The 23,366-nt window shown below is 44.1% G+C and overlaps 1 protein-coding gene across 1 annotated transcript in view; it reads left to right on the top strand.

The window, feature by feature from the left end:
- The window catches only part of LOC311106151 (neurobeachin-like), a gene marked incomplete at both ends in the record, with an annotated part of 290,049 nt that overhangs the window by 149,368 nt on the left and 117,315 nt on the right, over nt 1-23,366 (top strand). Inside the window, 2 exons of the mRNA XM_084148480.1 lie at nt 2,145-2,311; nt 20,660-20,784. Coding sequence (XP_084004606.1) covers nt 2,145-2,311; nt 20,660-20,784 — 292 coding nt within the window. The remainder of the gene's footprint in view (nt 1-2,144; nt 2,312-20,659; nt 20,785-23,366) is intronic.

The raw sequence follows: 23,366 nt of genomic DNA, 5'->3' as shown, positions 1-23,366 counted from the left end.
AAGCCTCAGAAGGTTTTAGGACCATACAGTAGTGGAGAGGAGAGAGGAGCAGCTTTCTGAGCTCAGGGAGGTGCTCTGTTCAGAGGAATGTCATGCCTCTTTTAGACAGCAGGTAGAGCTGCTCTCTCTCTCCTTCTCACGCGCTTTCTCACGCGCTCTCTCTCTCTCTCTCTCTCTCTCTCTCTCTCTCTCTCTCTCTCTCTCTCTCTCTCTCTCTCTCTCTCTCTCTCTCTCTCTCTCTCTCTCTCTCTCTCTCTCTCTCTCTCTCTCTCTCTCTCTCTCTCTCTCTCTCTCTCTCTCTCTCAATTTCATTAATTATCATCAAGAAAAGTTGAGGAGTGGGATGACACAATGTTACTAGTCATATAGGAAGTGTCATACCCAAGTACACAAACATGCACATGAACACACACACACACAGACCCTTCTGCCACCTCTGTTAGTAGCTTGTACATGTGAGGAGTGATGGGTTTCTTATCTTGGGGCAGCAGCCCTCCTCAAGTAGCTGTTAGATATCCTGTAGTCCTCTGCTAGAGGCTCCTTGACCTGCTAGATAAACTGGAGGAGACAGATAGATATGCCATGTCACCTGGAGAGAGGGAGGCTGCATCTCAAAGGGCACCCTATTCACTGTATAGTGCACTACTTTTGACCAGGGCCCGTACGGTGACATTTGGGAAACACCCAGATTACCTGGCCCTCATCCCTCCTCTGGCCTCATCCCTTCTGTCTGACAACTCTAGACAGTCTACACTTTTCATCCAGCACTGTGTCTACTTTATTACCCATCACAACCCCTCCCTCCCTCCCTCCCCCTACCCTCCATCCCCCTATCCTCCATCCCCAGACAGATAGACATTTTTACATTAGGTTGGAGTCAGGGCAGCAGCCTCATATCCTGTGAAGTGATAAATAAGGTTTGATATTTGTCACATGGTAACGTGAGATGACAAGCAGAGATTGAGTTATCTGCCATTTGAAGAATATGTTGAGGTATAATATCTGACACAATTCAAATATAGGGCCGGAAATTCAATTAACTTCCAGCTTCTGTTAGCAAATTAGATTTAGTATATGAGCAGGAAAGAGCAGCCCCGGGGCGACGCAGCAAGACAATCTTATTTTAGCGAGGAGAAGATTAAGTCAGATCCTGATTGGCTCCTCTAGAATCTAGATGCTTCTACGCTGCCTGCAGGAGATCACTTTGTGCGTCCCAAATGTCACCCTATTCCCTATATAGTGCACTACTTTTTACCAGAGCCATATGGGCCCTGGTTAAAACTAGTGTACTATAAAGGGAAAGGAGTGCCATTTGGTACACAGTCATTGACTCCACTTCAACATCACACATCAACATACACCAGGTTTCAATCTATTTATGTCACACTGGTTGATGATCATTTATGCATGTAGGCTACAGTACAGGCTACTTCTCTTTGTTATCCAACCTGCCCTTCATCCACAGTCACAGTTGAGTTTTATATAGGGACAGATTATTTATTATGACCCGGATGTAAACAGATGACATTAAAGCTTTCTAATGGACAAATTAGCAGACGGCGACAGTGTTTAAATCACTCTTCACTAACACGTCCCCTGCTGATGTAGTGGAGCAGAGATTGGCTCTGTTAATCTTGACAGCACAGGCTATAATATCTACTCGCACGTGCACGCACACAAACACACACACACACACACCATAATATCCTCTGTGGATCTATTGAATGGTTTTCATTTCTTCTCCCTCAACGCACGCTTAGCGTAGCTTCCTAGCAGGACACACACACATTTACATGTTTTAATGTAGTATCTAATTTCGCAGGATTGCAACGGAGGAAACACAAGGACATATTAATACAAACATAACATAGCCATGGTAACACCATGCTAACACCAGACAGACGGTTGTATTTGACAGATGCCTTTCAAGACACTCAAGGACACCTTACATTAAAAGTACATACAATCAAAGTGCAATTAATATCAAATCCTGGTGATAGATCCTGCCCGGTTTTAGCATAATGTTAACACCTAACATGATGTTAGCATTATGTTAGCATGGTGTTAGCATAATGTGAATGCCTAGCATGGTGTTAGCATGGCTATGTTTATAATAAAATGGCTCCTTTTGTTCCCTCCATCAGTCTAACTGTGCCCAGTACGCTGCTGATCGGAGGGAGGAGGAAAATATGTGTGATCACCTGATCAGCGCTGCCAAACACAGAGACCATGTGACTGCCAACCAGCTCAAACAGAAGATCCTCAACATCCTCACCAATAAGCATGGAGCCTGGGGCAGCCTGGCACAGAGGTAAGACCTAGGGCTGAGGTATAGAGCTTGGGCTGAAGTATAGGTCTTGCTAGGGCTGGGTCTGAAGGATAGGCCTTGAGCTGAATGATAGGCCTTGGGCTGGAGTATAGGGCTAGGCTGTAGGGTTAGAGCAGTGGCTGGAGTATATACAGTTGAAGTCGGAAGTTTACATACACCTTAGCCGAATACATTTAAACTCAGTTTTTCACAATTCCTGACATTTAATCCTGGTAAAAATGGCATGTCTTAGGTCAGTTAGGAGGAGGTTCTCACCCAAGATTTGACTGTACATGGCCCCGTCCATTGTCCCTTTGATGCGGTGAAGTTGTCCTGTCCCCTTAGCAGAAACACACCCCCAAAGCATAATGTTTCCACCTCCATGTTTGACGGTGGGGATGGTGTTCTTGGTATCATAGGCAGCATTCCTCCTCCTCCAAACACGGCGAGTTGAATTGATGCCAAAGAGCTCGATTTTGGTCTCATCTGACCACAACACTTTCACCCAGTTCTCCTCTGAATCATTCAGATGTTCACTGGCAAACTTCAGACGGGCATGTATATGTGCTTTCTTGAGCAGGGAGACCTTGCAGGCGCTGCAGGATTTCAGTCCTTCACGGCGTAGTGTGTTACCAATTGTTTTCTTGGTGACTATGGTCCCAGCTGCCTTGATCATTGACAAGATCCTCCCGTGTAGTTCTGGGCTGATTCCTCACCGTTCTCATGATCATTGCAACTCCACGAGGTGAGATCTTGCATGGAGCCCCAGGCCGAGGTAGATTGACAGTTATTTTGTGTTTCTTCCATTTGCGAATAATCGCACCAACTGTTGTCACCTTCTCACCAAGCTGCTTGGTGATGGTCTTGTAGCCCATTCCATCCTTGTGTAGGTCTACAATATTGTCCCTGACATCCTTGGAGAGCTCTTTGGTCTTGGCCATGGTGGAAAGTTTGGAATCTGATTGATTGCTTCTGTGGACAGGTGTCTTTTATACAGGTAACAAACTGAGATTAGGAGCACTCCCTTTAAAAGTGTGTTCCTAATCTCAGCTCGTTACCTGTATAAAAGACACCTGGGAGCCAGAAATCTTTCTGATTGAGAGGGGGTCAAATACTTATTTCCCTCATTAAAATGCAAATCAATTTATAACATTTTTGACATGCGTTTTTCTGGAATTTTTTGTTGTTATTCTGTCTCTCACTGTTCAAATAAACCTACCATTACAATTATAGACTGATCATGTCTAAATACTTTTTTCCCTCACTGTAAGCCTTGAAATACATCCACAGGTACACCTCCACTTGACTCAAATCATGTCAATTAGCCTATCAGAAGCTGCTAAAGCCATGACATCATTTTCTGGAATTTTCCAAGCTGTTTAAAGGCACAGTCAATTTAGTGTATGTAAACTTCTGACCCACTGGAATTGTGATACAGTGAAATAATCTGTCTGTAAACAATTGTTGGAAAAATGACTTGTGTCATGCACGAAGTAGATGTCCTAACCGACTTGTCAAAACTATAGTTTGTTAACAAGAAATGTGTGGAGTGGTTGAAAAAATAGTTTTAATGACTCCAACCTAAGTGTATGTAAACTTCCGACTTCAACTGTACTTTACGTCCTCACCAACAAACACCGAGCCTGGGGCAGCCTGGCACAGAAGTACGGACTGGGTCTGGTGAAAGGTTTAGTGCTGAGTCTACCTGGAGCTGGGCTGGCCATGCTAAGGCCAGGCTGGATAACAGAACTCCCAGTATTTGCTGTGCTGTACAATTACCTGGCTGTGAGCCACAAAGTGCAGTGCTGGGAAGGAAGGAAGGACCACCAGCTAATGTCATTTACCCAACATCCACCAGGATCAGGGACCAGGTCAACTAACTCAATAACAGTCAAAGAGACTGAACCCCCTTCGGGACCGACCACGGGTCACACAGACTGGGGGTTGGGGGGAGGGGAGTTGTGTGTGTGCTTGTATGTACATGCATGCATCTGACGTGTGTGTTTGTGTGTGTGTGTGTGTGTGTGTGTGTGTGTGTACTAGAAGGTGTTTGTGTGGAGTGTTGTCGAGTCTCTCAGCAACCCTCTCAGTCACACAGCAAAACACCTGGTGGTGGTTGATGGTCGGAGTCATTCCCTCCACCCCTTTCCCCTGGGTCTTTAAAACTACAGATCCTTGGAGCCTTAGCTCTGCTTCCCACCACACACACACACACACACACATTTTACATTTTAGTCATTTAGCAGACGCTCTTATCCAGAGCGACTTACAGTTAGTGAGTGCATACATATATATATATTTTTTTTAAATCATACTGGTCCCCCGTGGGAATCGAACCCACAACTACACACACACTCAGTGGTTGAAATGGGCCAGTGCTGAATAGTGATGCTTAAACCACCGACCTGAGCAGTATCCATTTGTCCAACTAGGTGGAAAACCCTCTAAGGGCTCCAAAGTTGAATTAGGCGTTCCTCAAGGTTTTGTGCTTAGACCCCTACCACTATTCTCTCTATGTTACTACCTGGTAATGTCACGACGACACATGACATATATGTTCATTGAGATGTTGATGGCATTGGCTATGATCTGTTAGGAAGCTCCTTATAAAACAAGCTTTATATCAGGCAAGATATTCTGTATTCTTACAACGACGACCTGGCGAGTGGCAAGTGCAGCAAAGGTCCTGTCAAACCCTGCCTTGCTTACTGAAAGAAACTTTCAGTAATTGACTACTCTCACTGAAACAGTAGCTTGGCTTTCTTTATTGGGATGTTGAAAACATAATACAGATGGTTAAATATGTTATCTACATACAGATGGTTAACTATGTTCAGTAATGGGATGTTGTTTGCTCACATCGATAGAAAATGTTTTGAGTGCTTTAAGAATTCTGCAGTGTTGTCAGATTTCTTTATTGAAAAAATACAATAACCTTACTGTAGTTTGTAAGGAGAATTCGATTGATTGAGGAGTGTTTTAAAGACTACTTGTACTCTGCATGGATTGTGTGGCATATAGATTTAGTGATTTAGACATGCATCATCCCACCTGACAAACACAGCCCTGGAAACAGATGCAGTTACCTCAGAAAGATGCACACTTATCATCATTGGACCATTAATCTATGGGTGCGTACTGACTCCCAAATTGCACTCTTTTCCCTATATAGTGCATTACTTTTGACCAGAGCCCTATTTACCCATGCAGCTATACATTATATAGTGCACTACTTTTGATCACTTTTGACCAGAATAGGTGACCAGAATAGGTGACCAGAATAGGGAATAGGGTGCCGTTTGGATGCAAACTATAGTACAGATTGAACTACAGTTGGAATTGCATTGTATTATAGATATCCTTACCTACAGTAGTTAATGCAACTAAATGTCTTACTTCACCCACTTACCAAATGTTTGAGTATTGTGTATATATTTTGAGCATATACTACTGTATGTTTGATCATATGCCATGCAGTTCTGTTAGAGAAATTCATAAAACAGACCAACAATAGTATAAGTAAAGTACCCTTGGAAAAACATATAAGATTTAATTGAGGGCTGCTACTGTAGATTTATGTATTCAAATATTTATAGAATTTCTCTCCGGGGATAGCATTAGTATTGGAACAAAGGGTTGCTGAGCGGGGGAGCATTGTAAATGATACTGAAAAACTTCCAACAAATTCCCATTTAATGGTGACCTGCTGGAGAAGAAAAATGATGCAATATGTTCATGAGCTCAGGGCAGTGTAGCAACTCAGCCTTATTCAATGCTACATTAACTTTCTCATTTATGCTGCTCTTGTAAAAAAGAAAGCCCTCCAGCATTCTGAAGGGGCTGTCTGTTATTTGTGACGCTGGTTGAAAGAATGAGTGTGTGTGTGTTTGTGCTTGTGCGTGCGTGCGTGCGTGCGTGCGTGCGTGCGTACGTGCGTGTGTATGTGAGAATGCTTGCCTGCACAGAAATTGTTTTTCCTTTAACCTTAAGTTCTGCCTGGAGACTAGCCAGAGGATATTGATCATCTGTGTGGAACGTTTTATCAACAGAATTATATATTTAATATACTCAGCTAGCTGAAACTACTGCTGATGGCTATAGTGCACATTTTGTTGTAAGTTTTTACACAACTGTAGTATTTTGAAATAGTAACGTAATGCATTTTCAGATGTGTTCAGACACCATTATAACATCAGATCATTACACTGTGTGACAAGGAGACACTGCACACGAACGAAAAGCCAATGGCTCCGTCCAAATGGTACCCTATTCCCTATATAGTGCACTACTTTTGACCAGGACCCATTTGGCTCTGGTCCAAATTAGTGCACTACATTGGGAATAGATGCCATTTGGGAGACATACTAAATCTGTCTGCGATCATATTACCTATTATATGAATTAACCAGATGAGCCCAGTAGGTGGGAGGGCTGTGTTAAGGCAGTGTTATCAACCCAGTAGGCTGTTGGATCATACTTTCTGCTTGCCTGATGATGAATGTGCCCTGTATTGAGTCGACATCACAAAATCAATAGTGTTCAAATTGAAACAGTATAGGGTTGTATTGATCCGCTGTGCTAAATCAGAACGAGAAACCTTTGATGCAGCTCTGAGACAGCTCCCCTCCTCCTTCCTCACCCCTCCCTCCCTCCTCACCCATCTTTCCCTCTTCCTCCTCTCCCTCCCTCCTCCCATCACAGCACCCTATCAGTTTGAACGTCACACTGATAAATCAAGTTGAAAATTGGATGTTAGAATTTTCTCCAGTGAGTGAGTGATTTTCTCTGGCCCCTCGTCCCTCTGCTGTGACCCCCTGACCCCTGTCTCTGGATTATAAAGTTCAGCATTGTCAAGAGAAAGGAGACGTCAAGGCAAGGCTGATGAATTCATTCTAGAATAATGCACAGTGTCTTTATCTACCAGTCTTAAACTATGATAAAAACCATGCTTTAACACAAGGCAAGTTTGTATTTATCCTCTTATTTACTAATGTCAATATCGTTTCTACTCTGTTTTCTATTATAGTAATACTATAATACACTACATGACCAAAGGTATGTGGACACCTGCTCGTCGAACATCTCATTCCAGAATTATGGGCATTAATATGGCGTTGGTCCCCCCATAACACTGCCCAAGCCAGATGACTGATCAGATATGAGATGACAGATATGACACGTTACAGGCGGTTGGTTATTGATTACAGCTGCAGCCCAACACTAGGCTCTGATACAACATCTATTAACATTAACTTCACTCTGCTCTGTGGTTTTAAGACATATTGTATGTGAGCGCATCGAGTAAATACACTACATGACCAAACGTATGTGGACACCTGCTCGTCGAACATCTCATTCCAAAATCCTGGGCAGTAATATGGAGTTGGTCCCTCATTTGCGGCTATAACAGCCTCCACTCTTCTGGGAAGGCTTTCCACTAGATGTTGGAACATTGCTGCAGGGACTTGCTTCCATTCAGCCACAAGAGCATTAGTGAGGTCGGGCACTGATGTTGGGCGATTAGGCCTGGCTTGCAGTCGGCGTTCCAATTCATCCCAAAGGTGTTCGATGGGGTTGAGGTCAGGGCTCTGTGCAGGCCAGTCAAGTTCTTCCACACCGAACTCGACAAACCATTTATGTATGGACCTCGCTTAGTGCACGGGGGCATTGTCATGCTGAAACAGGGCCTTAGCCAAACTGTTGCCACAAAGTTGGAAGCACAGAATCGTCTTGAATGTCATTGTATGCTGTAGCGTTAAGATTTCCCTTCACTGGAACTAAGGGGCCTAACCCGAACCATGAAAAACAGCCCCAGACCATTATTCCTCCTCCACCAAACTTTACAGCTGGCACTATGCATTCGGGCAGGTAGCGTTCTCCTGGCATCTGCCAAACCCAGATTCGTCCATCGGACTGCCAGTTGGTGAAGCGTGATTCATCACTCCAGAGAACATGTTTCCACTGCTCCAGAGTCCAATGGCGGCGAGCTTTACACCACTCCAGCCGACGCTTGGCATTGCGCATGGTGATCTTAGGCTTGTGTGCGGCTGCTTAGCCATGGAAATCCATTTCATGAAGCTCCAGACGAACAGTTATTGTGCTGACGTTGCTTCCAGAGGCAGTTTGGAACCTGGTAGTGAGTGTTGCAACTGAGGACAGCAACGGCTGTGGCTGAAATAGCTGAATCCACTAATTTGAAGAGGTGTCCACATACTTTTGCATATATAGTGTATGTTGGCTTTGTTTTTATAGTTCTCATGAATTGGAAAGCACATTTAACCCAATCACATCTACCTCTGATCTACCTGGATTCTGGGAACTATCTTTTGTCACATGCATTTATTCAAGTTTGATACATACTGGGTTGCGTTGCAGAGTGAGTAGTCTGCATCTCCATTGACACTAAAGGCCTACCTTGTCCACCACTGTCTGCATCCCAAATGGCACCCTATCCCCTATATAGTGCACTACCTTTGACCAGATCCCTATGGACCCTGGTCAAAAATATTACACTATATAGGGAATAGGGTGCCATTTCAGACGCAACCCAGGCGTTCCAACATGTCCGTCTTAACAGGATGTAGAGCAGGTGGAAGGAGACAGACAGACAGACAGGACGTCCTTTGTTCCAAGGTGTCGCTGTTGACCTCAGTAGCTGACTAAACCCCCACCCCCCCACCCCACACCTGCTCTCCAGACCTTAACCCAACCTGACTGAGCTATCGATTGTCAACATTGCTCCTGTATAATTACTATTTCAGTAGCGGAGGGAATGGAGGAGATAGCGGTGGCATATATTGATCCTGGTGAGGGGAGTGGAACAGGCGTTTCCCTTGACTAACAGAGAGTTTCATCTCTCTGTCTCAACACTCTGCCTGTGGATAATAACTTAGTGATGGAATGGACCCTTCATTCACTGGCTGCCTGGCTAAGCACTCCACTGTCTCGCCTCGCCGGGCTATCCATTCTATTAGCAGCTCTGACGAGCAGAGAGGAGAAGAGGAGGGGAAGATAGGAGGAGAGAGAGTGAAAGATAGGGGGAGGAGAGAGAGAGATAGATTAAGGTCTCTCTGGGCCCTGTGTGAAGGTATATGGAGGACCAGTGAATATGATCCTACTGGACATGATGGTTCATTTAGAAGATGAATGCAGCAGGAACCCTAACACAGCCTTGGTGATATCTGTCCTCTATAGCTATGTTTATTCAAGAGGGGAAAACAACATATTTGTACTGGGGAGGTTAAAGAAGTGAAGTTCCTTTGTTCTATCACTCCTCTTTCTCGCCGCTTTCATTTGTTGTTGATCTATAGTACAGCAGCTCCTCCCTGGGGGCGGAGTTAACCTTGCAGCCTGATAATGACCTCTGAAGGGGAGCGTTCACACCATCATCAGTTAAAGGGGAGTAGAGAGAGAGAAGAGAGAGCTGGGAGGTGAGCCCCACCTCTTATGAAAGATGAATGGTCCATGGAGCTGGCAGGGAGGGAGGGGTTCAGACATACTAAAGACTGTAGTCTCACTGTTACTGACTGTTACTGACTGTAGTCTCACTGTTACTGACTAGTCTCACTGTTACTGACTGTAGTCTGAATGTTACTGACTGTAATCTCACAGTTACTGACTGTAGTCTCACTGTTACTGACTAGTCTGACTGTTACTAACTAGTCTGACTGTTACTGACTAGTCTCACTGTTACTGACTGTAGTCTGAATGTTACTGACTGTAATCTCACAGTTACTGACTGTAGTCTCACTGTTACTGACTAGTCTGACTGTTACTAACTAGTCTGACTGTTACTGACTAGTCTGACTGTTACTGACTGTTACTGACTAGTCTGACTGTTACTGACTAGTCTGACTGTTACTGACTGTTACTGACTAGTCTGACTGTTACTGACTAGTCTGACTGTTACTGACTAGTCTGACTGTTACTGACTAGTCTGACTGTTACTGACTGTTACTGACTAATCTGACTGTTACTGACTAGTCTGACTGTTACTGACTAGTCTGACTGTTACTGACTGTTACTGACTAGTCTGACTGTTACTGACTAGTCTGACTGTTACTGAATTTTACTGACTTTTACTGACTAGTCTGACTGTTACTGACTGTAATCTCACTGTTACTGACTGTACTCTCACTGTTACTGATGGTTACTGACTGTAATCTCACTGTTACTGACTGTTACTGACTGTAGTCTGACTGTTAGTGACTGTCATTGCTGGTAGTCTTACTCTTTCTGCATGACTATGCATTCATTACACAAATGATCGTATTTCTAATGTACTGTCAGTCTTTTCTTTCTGAATTTACAGTTTACTTTGAAAAATGATACAGCATCCATGGCCATATGGTTGCCAAGTCACCTCATGTTGATGTGCAGTTTTATTTAGCTGAGCCTGTCTGTCGATATAGAAGATTGTATGACCATGGTGATCAATGACAGTCAGTGATATACAGTGAGGGAAAAAAGTATTTGATCCCCTGGTGATTTTGTACGTTTGCCCACTGACAAAGAAATGATCAGTCTATACTTTTAATGGTAGGTTTATCTGAACAGTGAGAGACAGAATAACAACAAAAAAATCCAGAAAAACACATGTTATAAATTGATTTGCATTTTAATGAGGGAAATAAGTATTTGACCCCCTCTCAATCAGAAAGATTTCTGGCTCCCAGGTGTCTTTTATACAGGTAACGAGCTGAGATTAGGAGCACACTCTTAAAGGGAGTGCTCCTAATCTCAGTTTGTTACCTGTATAAAAGACACCTGTCCACAGAAGCAATCAATCAATCAGATTCCAAACTCTCCACCATGGCCAAGACCAAAGAGCTCTCCAAGGATGTCAGGGACAAGATTGTAGACCTACACAAGGCTGGAATGGGCTACAAGACCATCGCCAAGCAGTTTGGTGAGAAGGTGACAACAGTTGGTGCGATTATTCGCAAATGGAATAACTGTCAATCTCCCTCGGCCTGGGGCTCCATGCAAGATCTCACCTCGTGGAGTTGCAATGATCATGAGAACGGTGAGGAATCAGCCCAGAACTACACGGGAGGATCTTGTTAATGATTTCAAGGCAGCTGGGACCATAGTCACCAAGAAAACAATTGGTAACACACTACGCCGTGAAGGACTGAAATCCTGCAGCGCCCGCAAGGTCCCCCTGCTCAAGAAAGCACATATACAGGGCCGTCTGAAGTTTGCCAATGAACATCTGAATGATTCAGAGGAGAACTGGGTGAAAGTGTTGTGGTCAGATGAGACCAAAAGCGAGCTCTTTGGCATCAACTCAACTCGCCGTGTTTGGAGGAGGAGGAATGCTGCCTATGATCCCAAGAACACCAATCCCACCGTCAAACATGGAGGTGGAAACATTATGCTTTGGGGGTGTTTTTCTGCTAAGGGGACAGGACAACTTCACCGCATCAAAGGGACGATGGACGGGGCCATGTATCGTCAAATCTTGGGTGAGAACCTCCTTCCCTCAGCCAGGGCATTGAAAATGGGTCGTGGATGGGTATTCCAGCATGACAATGACCCAAAACACATGGCCAAGGCAACAAAGGAGTGGCTCAAGAAGAAGCACATTAAGGTCCTGGAGTGGCCTAGCCAGTCTCCAGTCCTTAATCCCATAGAAAATCTGTGGAGGGATCTGAAGGTTCAAGTTGCCAAACGTCAGCCTCGAAACCTTAATGACTTGGAGAAGATCTGCAAAGAGATGTGTGCAAACCTGGTGGCCAACTACAAGAAACGTCTGACCTCTGTGATTGCCAACAAGGGTTTTGCCACCAAGTACTAAGTCATGTTTTGCAGAGGGGTCAAATACTTATTTCCCTCATTAAAATGCAAATCAATTTAAAACATTTTTGACATGCATTTTTCTGGATTGTTTTGTTGTTATTCTGTCTCTCACTGTTCAAATAACCCTACCATTAAAATTATAGACTGATCATGTCTTTGTCAGTGGGCAAACGTACAAAATCAGCAGGGGATCAAATACTTTTTTCCCTCACTGTAGTACACTGATTGACAGACATTGTTTTGTTTTCAGCCTTTCTTAGTCAATTAGATGGCTGAATGTTATTTAATACCTGACCGGTTGAAACCTGTCTATCCGTAAGGATCCGTCTACTACGCTGCCTGTTTTGGGAGATATTTGAAAGCTGATGTTGAATGTTTCTGTATTGAATGTGTAAAAATATATACACTGCTCAAAAAATAAAGGGAACACTAAAATAACACATCCTAGATCTGAATGAATGAAATAATGTTATTAAATACTTTTTTCTTTACATAGTTGAATGTGCTGACAACAAAATCACACAAAAATTATCAATGGAAATCGAATGTATCAACCCATGGAGGTCTGGATTTGGAGACACCCTCAAAATTAAAGTGGAAAACCACACTACAGGCTGATCCAACTTTGATGTAATGTCCTTAAAATAAGTAAAAATGAGGCTCAGTAGTGTGTGTGGCCTCCACGTGCCTGTATGACCTCCCTACAATGCCTGGGCATGCTCCTGATGAGGTGGCGGATGGTCTCCTGAGGGATCTCCTCCCAGACCTGGACTAAAGCATCCGCCAACTCCTGGACAGTCTGTGGTGCAACGTGGCGTTGGTGGATGGAGCGAGACATGATGTCCCAGATGTGCTCAATTGGATTCAGGTCTGGGGAACGGGCGGGCCAGTCCATAGCATCAATGCCTTCCTCTTGCAGGAACTGCTGACACACTCCAGCCACATGAGGTCTAGCATTATCTTGCATTAGGAGGAACCCAGGGCCAACCGCACCAGCATATGGTCTCACAAGGGGTCTGAGGATCTCATCTCGGTACCTAATGGCAGTCAGGCTACCTCTGACGAGCACATGGAGGGCTGTGCGGCCCCCCAAAGAAATGCCACCCCACACCATGACTGACCCACCGCCAAACCGGTCATACTGGAGGATGTTGCAGGCAGCAGAACGTTCTCCACGGCATCTCCAGACTCTGTCACGTCTGTCACGTGCTCAGTGTGAACCTGCTTTCATCTGTGACGAGCACAGGGCGCCAGTGGCGAATTTGCCAATCTTGGTGTTCTCTGGCAAATGCCAAACGTCCTGCACGGTGTTGGGCTGTAAGCACAACCCCCACCTGTGTACGTCGGGCCCTCATACCACCCTCATGGAGTCTGTTTCTGACCGTTTGAGCAGACACATGCACATTTGTGGCCTGCTGGAGGTAATTTTGCAGGGCTCTGGCAGTGCTCCTCCTGCTCCTTCTTGCACAAAGGCGGAGGTAGCAGTCCTGCTGCTGGGTTGTTGCCCTCCTATGGCCTCCTCCACGTCTCCTGATGTACTGGCCTGTCTCCTGGTAGCGCCTCCATGCTCTGGACACTACGCTGACAGACACAGCAAACCTTCTTGCCACAGCTCGCATTGATGTGCCATCCTGGATGAGCTGCACTACCTGAGCCACTTGTGTGGGTTGTAGTCTCCGTCTCATGCTACCACTAGATTGAAAGCACCGCCAGCATTCAAAAGTGACCAAAACATCAGCCAGGAAGCATAGGAACTGAGAAGTGGTCTGTGGTCACCACCTGCAAAACCAGTCCTTTTATTGGGGGTGTCTTGCTAATTGCCTATAATTTCCACCTGTTGTCTATTCCATTTGCACAACAGCATGTGACATTTATTGTCAATCAGTGTTGCTTCCTAAGTGGACAGTTTGATTTCACAGAAGTGTGATTGACTTGGAGTTACATTGTGTTGTTTAAGTGTTCCCTTTATTTTTTTTGAGAAGTGTATATAATACGGCACTGTTCTTGAGTGATATGAGAGGTTTCAGAAGGATAATGGTTTGGTAGATGATTTGTTTATAGAGAGACCATCATGCAGTACTTTCTAGGGTTGCAAAATTCTGGTAAGTTTTCCAAACTTCTCAGGTTTTCCAGAAATCCAAGTTAAAAAATTCCCGGAATCACAAGGGAATAAGCAGGAAATCCAGCGTCCTCCAACCAGTATTTCTAGAAACCCTGAGAATTTGGGGGAAATTACCGGAATTTTGCAACCCTAGTATTTCCATGCTTACATTTCAGGACATGGTTGGCATGTCCCCAGAGCAGAATGGTTTAGTGTGTCATGGTAATACTGACCAGTGTATCATGTTAACAGTGACCCTAGACTAGACCATAGACCATAGACAATGAATAGCTTCCTCTCATTGGTAGATGGACAGAGTGTGGACGGAGGAAAGAAGAAAGGCCATTTGTTCTCAGAAGGACTTAATCTGAGAGCTCTGGAGTGTGTTTAGTGTCAGAGTCACACAGGGCGCAGGGTTCGGGGCGCAGGGTGTGAGGCGCAGGGCTCGGGGTGCAGGGCAGGGCAGGGCACCCCCTTCACAGGACAGGGTGTGTGTGGTGAGACACTAACCAGTCCTGCCTCTTTAAATAGACTAGTCACTGATAATTGCTATTTATTATAATTATCCCCCATTTATGTCTCAAATAGAAGCATTTAAAGAGAATATAATGGTGTTTTATTGAATCTTTCGTTCCTTTTCTTTCGAATCTCTCACAATAGTCCTCTCTGTCAGGACAAACTGTCTGATGCTGAAACTAGTATAGTTTTGTTCTAACTGAAACATGGATAGTTTTGTTCCAACTGAATGATCTGAAATATGAATAGCTCTGTTCCATCTGAAACATGGTTAGCTCTGTTCCATCTGAAACATGGTTAGCTTTGTTCCATCTGAAACATGGTTAGCTCTGTTCCATCTGAAACATGGTTAGTTCTGTTCTAACTGAAACATGGATAATTCTGTTCTATCTGAATGATCTGAGTGATCGTCCCTCCTTTGGGTTATGGTTCATATAGAACTATCTGTATGACCTTGTTAGAAATAAACATGTTAGAAATAAACATCAGAACCATGGTCCAGTTTACTGCCGTGTTTGAAGAACACAATGGAGTAAACACTCTTAACTGGGTCTTTGACAACATGGTCAGCTGTAATGGTTTGTTGATATAATGATTTGTTGTGTTTCTGACAGAGATATGACCTTGATGGGGGGCAGCATACAACAGCCAGGCGCTAGAGATGGGGTGTGTCTTAAATGGCACCCTATACCCTTTACACTATACCATGTATAGTGCACTACTTTTGACCAGGGCTCATAACCTGTTTCTCCATCTCTGCTGCCTGCCTGTCTATCTGTCTGTCTGAGTGGTAGCTAGTTATTGTACCTGCACTTTGACAGACAGTGTTATAAGTAGTTATTGTAGCTGCACTTTGACAGACAGTGTTATAAGTAATTATTGTAGCTGCACTTTGACAGACAGTGTTATAAGTAGTTATTATAAACTGGGTGGTTCGAGCCCTGAATGCTGATTGGCTGACAGCCGTGGTATGTAGAAGTGTATATTATATTCTTATTTACTGTAAAAGTGACTCCAAAATGACACAATACATTATTTACCATTCATTACTATTGGGCACAAAATAATCTGAAGAGTCACAAGCTTGATGTAATTGTTGCGTGCTAGGAATATGGGACCAAATACTCAACTTTTGACTACTTTAATACACATATAAGTGAATTTTTTCCAGTACTTTTGGTACCCACAAATGGGGGTACTATGTACAAAGACTTATATAATTTCTAAACGGTTCACCCTATATGGATGAAAATTCCCTCAAATAAAGCTGACAGTCTGCTGTTTAACCTCATAGTCATTGTATCATGTCAAATCCAAAGTGCTGGAGTACGGAGCCAAAACAACAAAAAATGTGTCACTGTCCCAATACTTTTGGAGCTCACTGTATATACTGTAGCTATACCACTATACTATGACTATACTTCTGTATATCACTATACTATAACTGTCCCCAGTGCCAATACTAGCCTAGTTCATCACTACAAACCAGCTCCCACTGTCCTAGATTGGGCTGTATTTGTGCTGTGAAATTGTTTTCAGTCTTTTTATTTCCCGCTTCCCCATTTTATTTTGAGTCATGGCTGTCAGGTTTTACTGCCTTTTACAAACAGAACACATTCCCTGTGGAGCCGGGGTGTTAAATCTGTCTCTGTCTCCACAGTCCGGAGACACACACACACACACATTCAGGAGAGATGGGATTTAAATACACAGAGGAAAAAGGAGAGAAGATGGTGTTTTTACACATTTATCGCACTGCACTTAGAATCTAAAAGCATCCGTGAATAATGGCCGCCATGTTTCCTCTTGGTTATCAGGTCTGGAAAATTAGCTTTTAAAATGCAGTTTGAAATCCATTTGTGTGATTGATGTGTGACAGGGCTAATAAATTTAGCCAGTTTCTGGGAGGCTTGGCCTCAGTCATTCTTTATGCCTGTCATGAAGCCCCACTGCGAGGGGAGAACGGGGAAGTGGAGAGCCAGTCAGTCCTCCTCACAGATCCTATTCAAATAAACTGTGTGTCACTGCCTCGCACTTTACAGTCTGTACAGTCTGTATTGATCAAATGTTCAGTATATAGTCCAATTATTTTATTCACTTTTTTGTATCCAAGTCATTACCCTCATATCATCTAGTAGTATGTGACTGTTTCTATAAGTCTGTTAGCCTAACACCAATAGAATATCTTAGCTGGCAGACATTTACTAAATGTTTGTTTTAGTATCAAACAGACTTTGTAACCCGCCTAGAGTGCATCTGTGTCTGAAGCTGTTCTAGCGTCACATTATTTCTCTGCATGTATTTCTCTGTCTCATGCATGAAATTAAGCTTTTTGTGCTCATATTGGATTCAGCAAAGCAGAGAAGACATATAGCTTCAGATGCTGGGGAATATCGGACATGTCCTATTCGATGGATTTGAGTGAATTGATGGATGAGCACGTCACATTTTTAACACCTCTCTCAGTATGTAAAATCTGGCTTAGTTTCATTCTCACTCTGCTCCGAATATACTCTTAGATTACACTTACAATACTATCAGTACACTCCGAATACCATCAGTACACTCCGAATACCGTCAGCACACTCAGAATACCATCAGTACACTCTGAATACCATCAGTACTCTCAGAATACCATCAGTACACTAAGAATAACTTCAGTACACTCCGAATACCATCAGTACACTCAGAATACCATCAGCACACCAGACCATCCAGTCTGCCTCCTAAATAGCGTTCCCTATGTAGTGCACTTCTTTTGACCAAGGCCCATAGTGCACTATATAGGGTGTGTAAATGGAATAGGGTGCCATTTGGAAGACATCCTGGATAACCCTCACTGAGCTGCCTGGCCCAGCCTCCTTCATCACAGCAGCTTGGCACAATGTTTCAAATCCGGTCTGGTGCCGACCGCACGGTTTAGAGTATCACTGGCCCCTCTCTCCTTCTCCTCTCTCCCTTTCTTCCTCCCCCTCTTTCACTTTCTCCTTCTCCTTCACTACTAAGCCACCTCCGAAGTGAAAGCATATGGTGTGGAATGAGGTTGGGGTGGGGGAGCGAAATCATCATGTTTGCTTGGTTAATCAATCCATGTAATCTTGGGGTTGGTTTGTTTAATGTTTGATTCATATTAGCTAGATACAAATGAAAACATTTTGGCTTGTAGTTTAGGTTGCTGTACACAAATGATTACCCTTCAGCAAATCAAATCTCATGCATCATATGTGTTTAATGTGTTTAACACATTGCAGAGGAAATGTTCAAAGCAGCTCCTTCCTTGTCCACCACGGTTGGCAGACTATTTGTAGTGGGAATAAGGGGTTATAATCTGTAACGGTAATCTTTCGTCTGCCTACAGTGGATTTACATTTTTCAGGCTATGTAATCTATCGTTTACAATATCATTTACCTGGCTTCTCCCCTACACCTACTGACATCTCTGTTCTTCAGCTCCAAACCTGCTGGGAGACTGACAGACAGGGGACAAGCTCTAGGCGCGCTGATACTCTGCGCACACACACACACACACACACACACACACACACACACACAGTTGATTGATGCTTAACTGAGACTGAGCTCTCGTGGCTGTCAAAGGCCTGCTAAGTCTCCTGAGCCTTTAGCTTTCTGACAGTTGTAGATATTATATTCATATTATATTCATAGAACGGTTTGGTGATGTGATCCCCTTGTAACACATTAATCTGTTTAGACAGACTAAATATTATGGCAGAGTGGAGAGAGATGGGGGGTGGAAGCTATACAATAGTAGCCCTGGCTGCTAGCCAGAATGCTAAGCTGGAGGTGGATTGGTAACTGGGTGGCTGTCTGGCTTGTTGTTGTTGTTTTGGTGGTAATACACACTGACTGGATCATTTATAAGGTGAAGGTGGAGGCATCATTTTAATATGGTCGTATATTGGTCAAAGGAAAATAAAAGAGCCCTATACGAGCCCTGGCCAAAAGTAGTTTACCATACACTGAGTGTACAAAACATTAGGAACAACTGTTCTTTCCATAATATAGACTGACCAGGTGAATCCAGGTGAAAGATATGATCCCTTATTGATGTCACTTGTTAAATCCACTTCAATCAGTGTAGATGAACCGGAGGAGACAGGTTAAATAAGGATTTTTAAGCTTTGAGACGATTGAGACGGATTGTGTATGTGTGCCATTCAGAGGGAGAATGGGCAAGACAAAATATTTAAGTGCCTTGAATGGGGTATGGTAGTAGGTGCCAGGCGCACCGGTTTGAGTGTGTCAAGAACTGCAACGCTGCTGGGTTTTTCACGGTCAATAGTTTCCCCTGTGTATCAAGAATAGTCCACTACCCAAAGGACATCCAGCCAACTTGTCACAACTGTGGGAAGCGTTGGAGTCAACATGGGCCAGAATCCCTGTGGAACGCTTTCAACATCTTGTAGAGTCCATGCCCCGAGGCTGTTCTGAGGGCAAAGGGGGAGGGGGGGTGCAACTCAATATTAGGAATGTGTTCCTAATGTTTTGCACACTCAGTGTCTATGGAATATGGTGCCATGTGGGACACCGTCAGAGGAGCAGGAGGACTGTGTAGATCCTCACTCTGGTCTAGATGATGAAGATGAAGCACATGGTCCATTGATGTGACTGAGGATCTTCTCAGACCAAACTGTCATCTGCTCTACTATCACTTTAATCACTCTCTCCCTCGCTCCATATTTCTCTCCACAGCTCCGTTTGGAGTACGTAAATGACTTGCAGTGTTTTTCTACTTTTAGTTCCCCTTGAAGGAAACACAAAGCCTTTGAAATGTGTCCAGCCAGAGCTGCACTTAGTAACATGATGCTGGGCCCGCTGCTTAATGGTTTGCATTAGCTGCAAGCAATAAAATTATCCTCCTTCCCTGGTCCTCCCTGCTAATGTTGGAATAATCATTTACAAAGATGGTTACCACATGCTGGAGCTGTTCCCTTCTTTCTCTCCTGTTTTTAAGGCTCTAATTTTCTGTTATTAATAATGAATAATAATGCAATTTTCTTTTGGGTTGCCCCAGGGCTCTGGGAATCATTTCAATGAATATTTCAACACATTATTTTAATCATGGCTCCACATACCCACACAGGGAGGGAAGGAAGGAAGGGGGGCTGTTTTATAGTTCTCAGACCCTCCCCATCATTAAACTCCACGTTGCTGCCTCCCTCCCTCCCTCCATGGCTCACTGCCTCCTTCCTCTCTCTCTCCCTGCCTGCCTCCCTCCCTCCTCTCTCCCTGCCTCCCCCCTCCTCTCTCCCTGCCTCCCCTTTCCTTCTCTCCCTCCCTCCGTCTCTCCCTCTCTCCTTTCTCCTCTCTCCCTGCCTCCATCTCTCCTCCTCTCCCTCCCTCCCTCCATCCTTCCCTGTCTCCCTCCCTGCCTGTGTTGAGGGTCCTACCTCTCTGAAGTCTTGTTAAAAAACATAGTAAAAACGGAGGCAAGCTGGGCCATTTAGACTTGTAATTTGATGCTGTATTTGTTAATGGGAGTGTTAGTGATTTATAGTGTAGTGGCTTCTGCTGCTGTGGGGCTCCTGGTGTTGTGCTGCTGTGTATGTACTCTATGTAGCCCCCAGTGTGAGTGTGCGTGTGCGTGTGCGTGTGTGTGTGTGTGTGTGTGTCGTCTGTGTGTGTATATTCTAACCTGCTCTCAGTCTAACCTGTCTATCTCTGTCTGTCTCTCAGTCTAACTTGTCTATCTATGTCTGTCTCTCAGTCTAACCTGTCTATCTATGTCTGTCTCTCAGTCTAACTTGTCTATCTATGTCTGTCTCTCAGTCTAACTTGTCTGTCTCTGTCTAACCTGTTGATCTCTGTCTGTCTCTCAGTTTAACCTGTCTACCTATGTCTGTCTCTCAGTTTAACCTGTCTATCTCTCGCTGTCTGTCGCTCAGTCTAACCTATCTCTGTCTGTCTCTCAGTCAGCTGAATGACTTCTGGCGTCTGGACTACTGGGAGGACGACCTACGGAGGAGGCGGAGATTCGTACGGAACCCCTTTGGCTCGACCCACCTGGACATCCCCTGCAAGACGCTGGATGACTATGGTTAGTCAGCATGCTCCTGGCTGATTGATTTACAGTATGTGTGGTTGAAAAGATAAACAGAATAATGTAGACCTCAGAGGATAACACAGGAATGTATTTGGTAACACTAACCCGCTAGCGGGACATTGTAACAAGCAACCTTAATTCAACAGTTTTTCTTGTCAACTATACTTGATATCTTCTTCTGACCGTTTCCTCTATTCTACAAAGTCTGTAGAAGTAACTAGTCTCCTGATGGAATAGGACCATTTTTACTCAGTGTTTAGGGTTATGGTTTGGTCAAAACATGACAGGGTTAGGGGTATACATGACAGTAGCTGCTGTCTCTCTCCACACAGTACAATCCTCTTATTCATAATGTTGTATGACCCAGACAACTACTGGGCTCTTCTCACTGTCAAGGCCAGCCTTATAAAGTGAGGAGCTATAGAGGGTCTCAGTGTCCAGGGTTGAACTGTGTACTATGGGCAGGGCCTGTTGCTGAGCTGAGAGAAGTTTTGTCATTTTTATAGGTAACATATTTAATACCTCTGTCAATTGAATATGACACGTCCGTTTAATGAAACATTTAATTTTTTATAGACTTAGTCATTTTACTGTTGTGCTCTTAGTCTCAAACTTTCCCTAATTGAACTGACTAGTTCTGTGTCCCAAATGGCATCATATTCCCTATATGGTGCACTACTTTTGACCAGACCCTTGTGGACCCTGGTCAAAGGTAGTGCACTATATACTGTAGGGAATAGGGTGCCATTTGGGATGCAACCTAGCAGAGCAGATGGAGTAAAGGAACAAGGGGAACAAAATCTAGTGATTTAGAAACTCTACAAAGAACAAACATCTCAATTTATTTTGTTTAAAGGCAGACTCAGTGATATGACGTAGATTCAGAAAGTAAACAGCATAGTGGGTACATTTCCGCAACAACTAAGAGCGTTAGTGTGTGAGGCTCAACTTCTCTGCTGTTTTGGTCCCCTGGCTACTACACTGTAACAGCGTGATGCGAACCCATGCACATGCGCAGATACTGTATGTGATTGTGTGTGAGCGAAGTCTTGCATCTCGCTCAGCTCAATATCTGTGGTGCTGCTCGTGGCAACGTCACTTCACTGAGTCTACCTTTAAATGAAAAATGCTCTCACATCAAACAAAACATGCTATTAAATCCTATTGTTCCAAGTTGTCTACACACATCAGGAGGTATGATATTTCATAGTGAACGGAGGTGAGCAGTCATTAGGCCAGTTCTCTAACCCATGCCTGATGAACCAGGTCTGGTATGAGGAGGACGTTTGATGTTTGAAAGCTGTCTATAGACAGATAGTAACACACTAGTGACTGACAATCTCAGTACTTGTGTTCAGTAAATTATTTATTTCCAGTTTATTCTTCAGGAGCTTCTTGGATGTGTTATTAGCAACATTGACAGGGTGAGGAGGGTTAGCTTCGTGTCTCTACCCTCTGTCTGTCTGTCTGTCTGTATGACTATACCCTCTCTGTTCTGTAGCTGCAGCAGAGGATATAGTTAGCTGATTGGAGCTGGGGAACCATGAAATGGAAGTCAGGATCATATTGATCCAGTGTTTAACAGGCTGTTCTACCTCCAGGTGTCCTTGCTGCCTGCTCAGGTGGATAGGCTGGGTGTGTCCCAAATGGCACCTTATTCCCACTACTTTTGACCAGCGCACCATAGGCTCTGGTCAAAAGTAGTGCAGTATATTAGCAGGGTGCAATTTGGGACACAACCAGGATCTCTCTGACCCTCTGCTACTCACACCGATCTTTATAGCTCATTACAGCATAATTCGCACACACATGCACACACACATTCACGCGCACGCGTACACACACACACACACACACACACACACACACACACACACACACACAAACACGCGCACTCTACTGCACCCCAGGACGACGTGTATTGCTTATTACAGCAGTAGAACACACATCATCACTAGCTACCATTCTGTAAATTATACTATAAGTGTCCTCTCTAGCCTGTCGTTCCCTGGTTTATTATTATTATAAGGCTATTGAAGATTCACTCTGAAAGAGATGAGAGCTGCATGTTGTCTGACTGACTTTCAATGAGCTCTCTGAGGTATAGCACTGTGGAGCATGTCTGGAACCTCAATAGCTAAAGTGATGAATAAAGGTATAACTACAGAGCATCTAGCTACAGGGCATCTAGCCACAGGGCATATAGATACAGAGCATCTAGCTACAGGGCATCTAGCTACAGAGCATCTAGCTACAGGGCATCTAGCTATAGCTACAGAGCATCTAGCTACAGGGCATCTAGCTATAGCTACAGAGCATCTAGCAACAGGGCATCTAACTACAGAGCATCTAGCTACAGAGCATCTAGCTACAGGGCATCTAGCTATAACTACAGGGCATATAGCTACAGATCATCTAACTACAGAGCATCTAGCTACAGAGCATCTAGCTACAGGGCATCTAGCTATAACTACAGGGCATATAGCTACAGGGCATCTAGCTATAGCTACAGAGCATCTAGCAACAGGGCATCTAACTACAGAGCATCTAGCTACAGAGCATCTAGCTACAGGGCA

This window comes from Coregonus lavaretus, assembly GCF_964263955.1.
Source record: "Coregonus lavaretus genome assembly, chromosome: 30".
NCBI lineage: Eukaryota > Metazoa > Chordata > Actinopteri > Salmoniformes > Salmonidae > Coregonus > Coregonus lavaretus.
The sequence above is the reverse complement of the archived record's forward strand: the minus strand, read 5'-3'. Positions and strand labels throughout refer to the sequence as shown.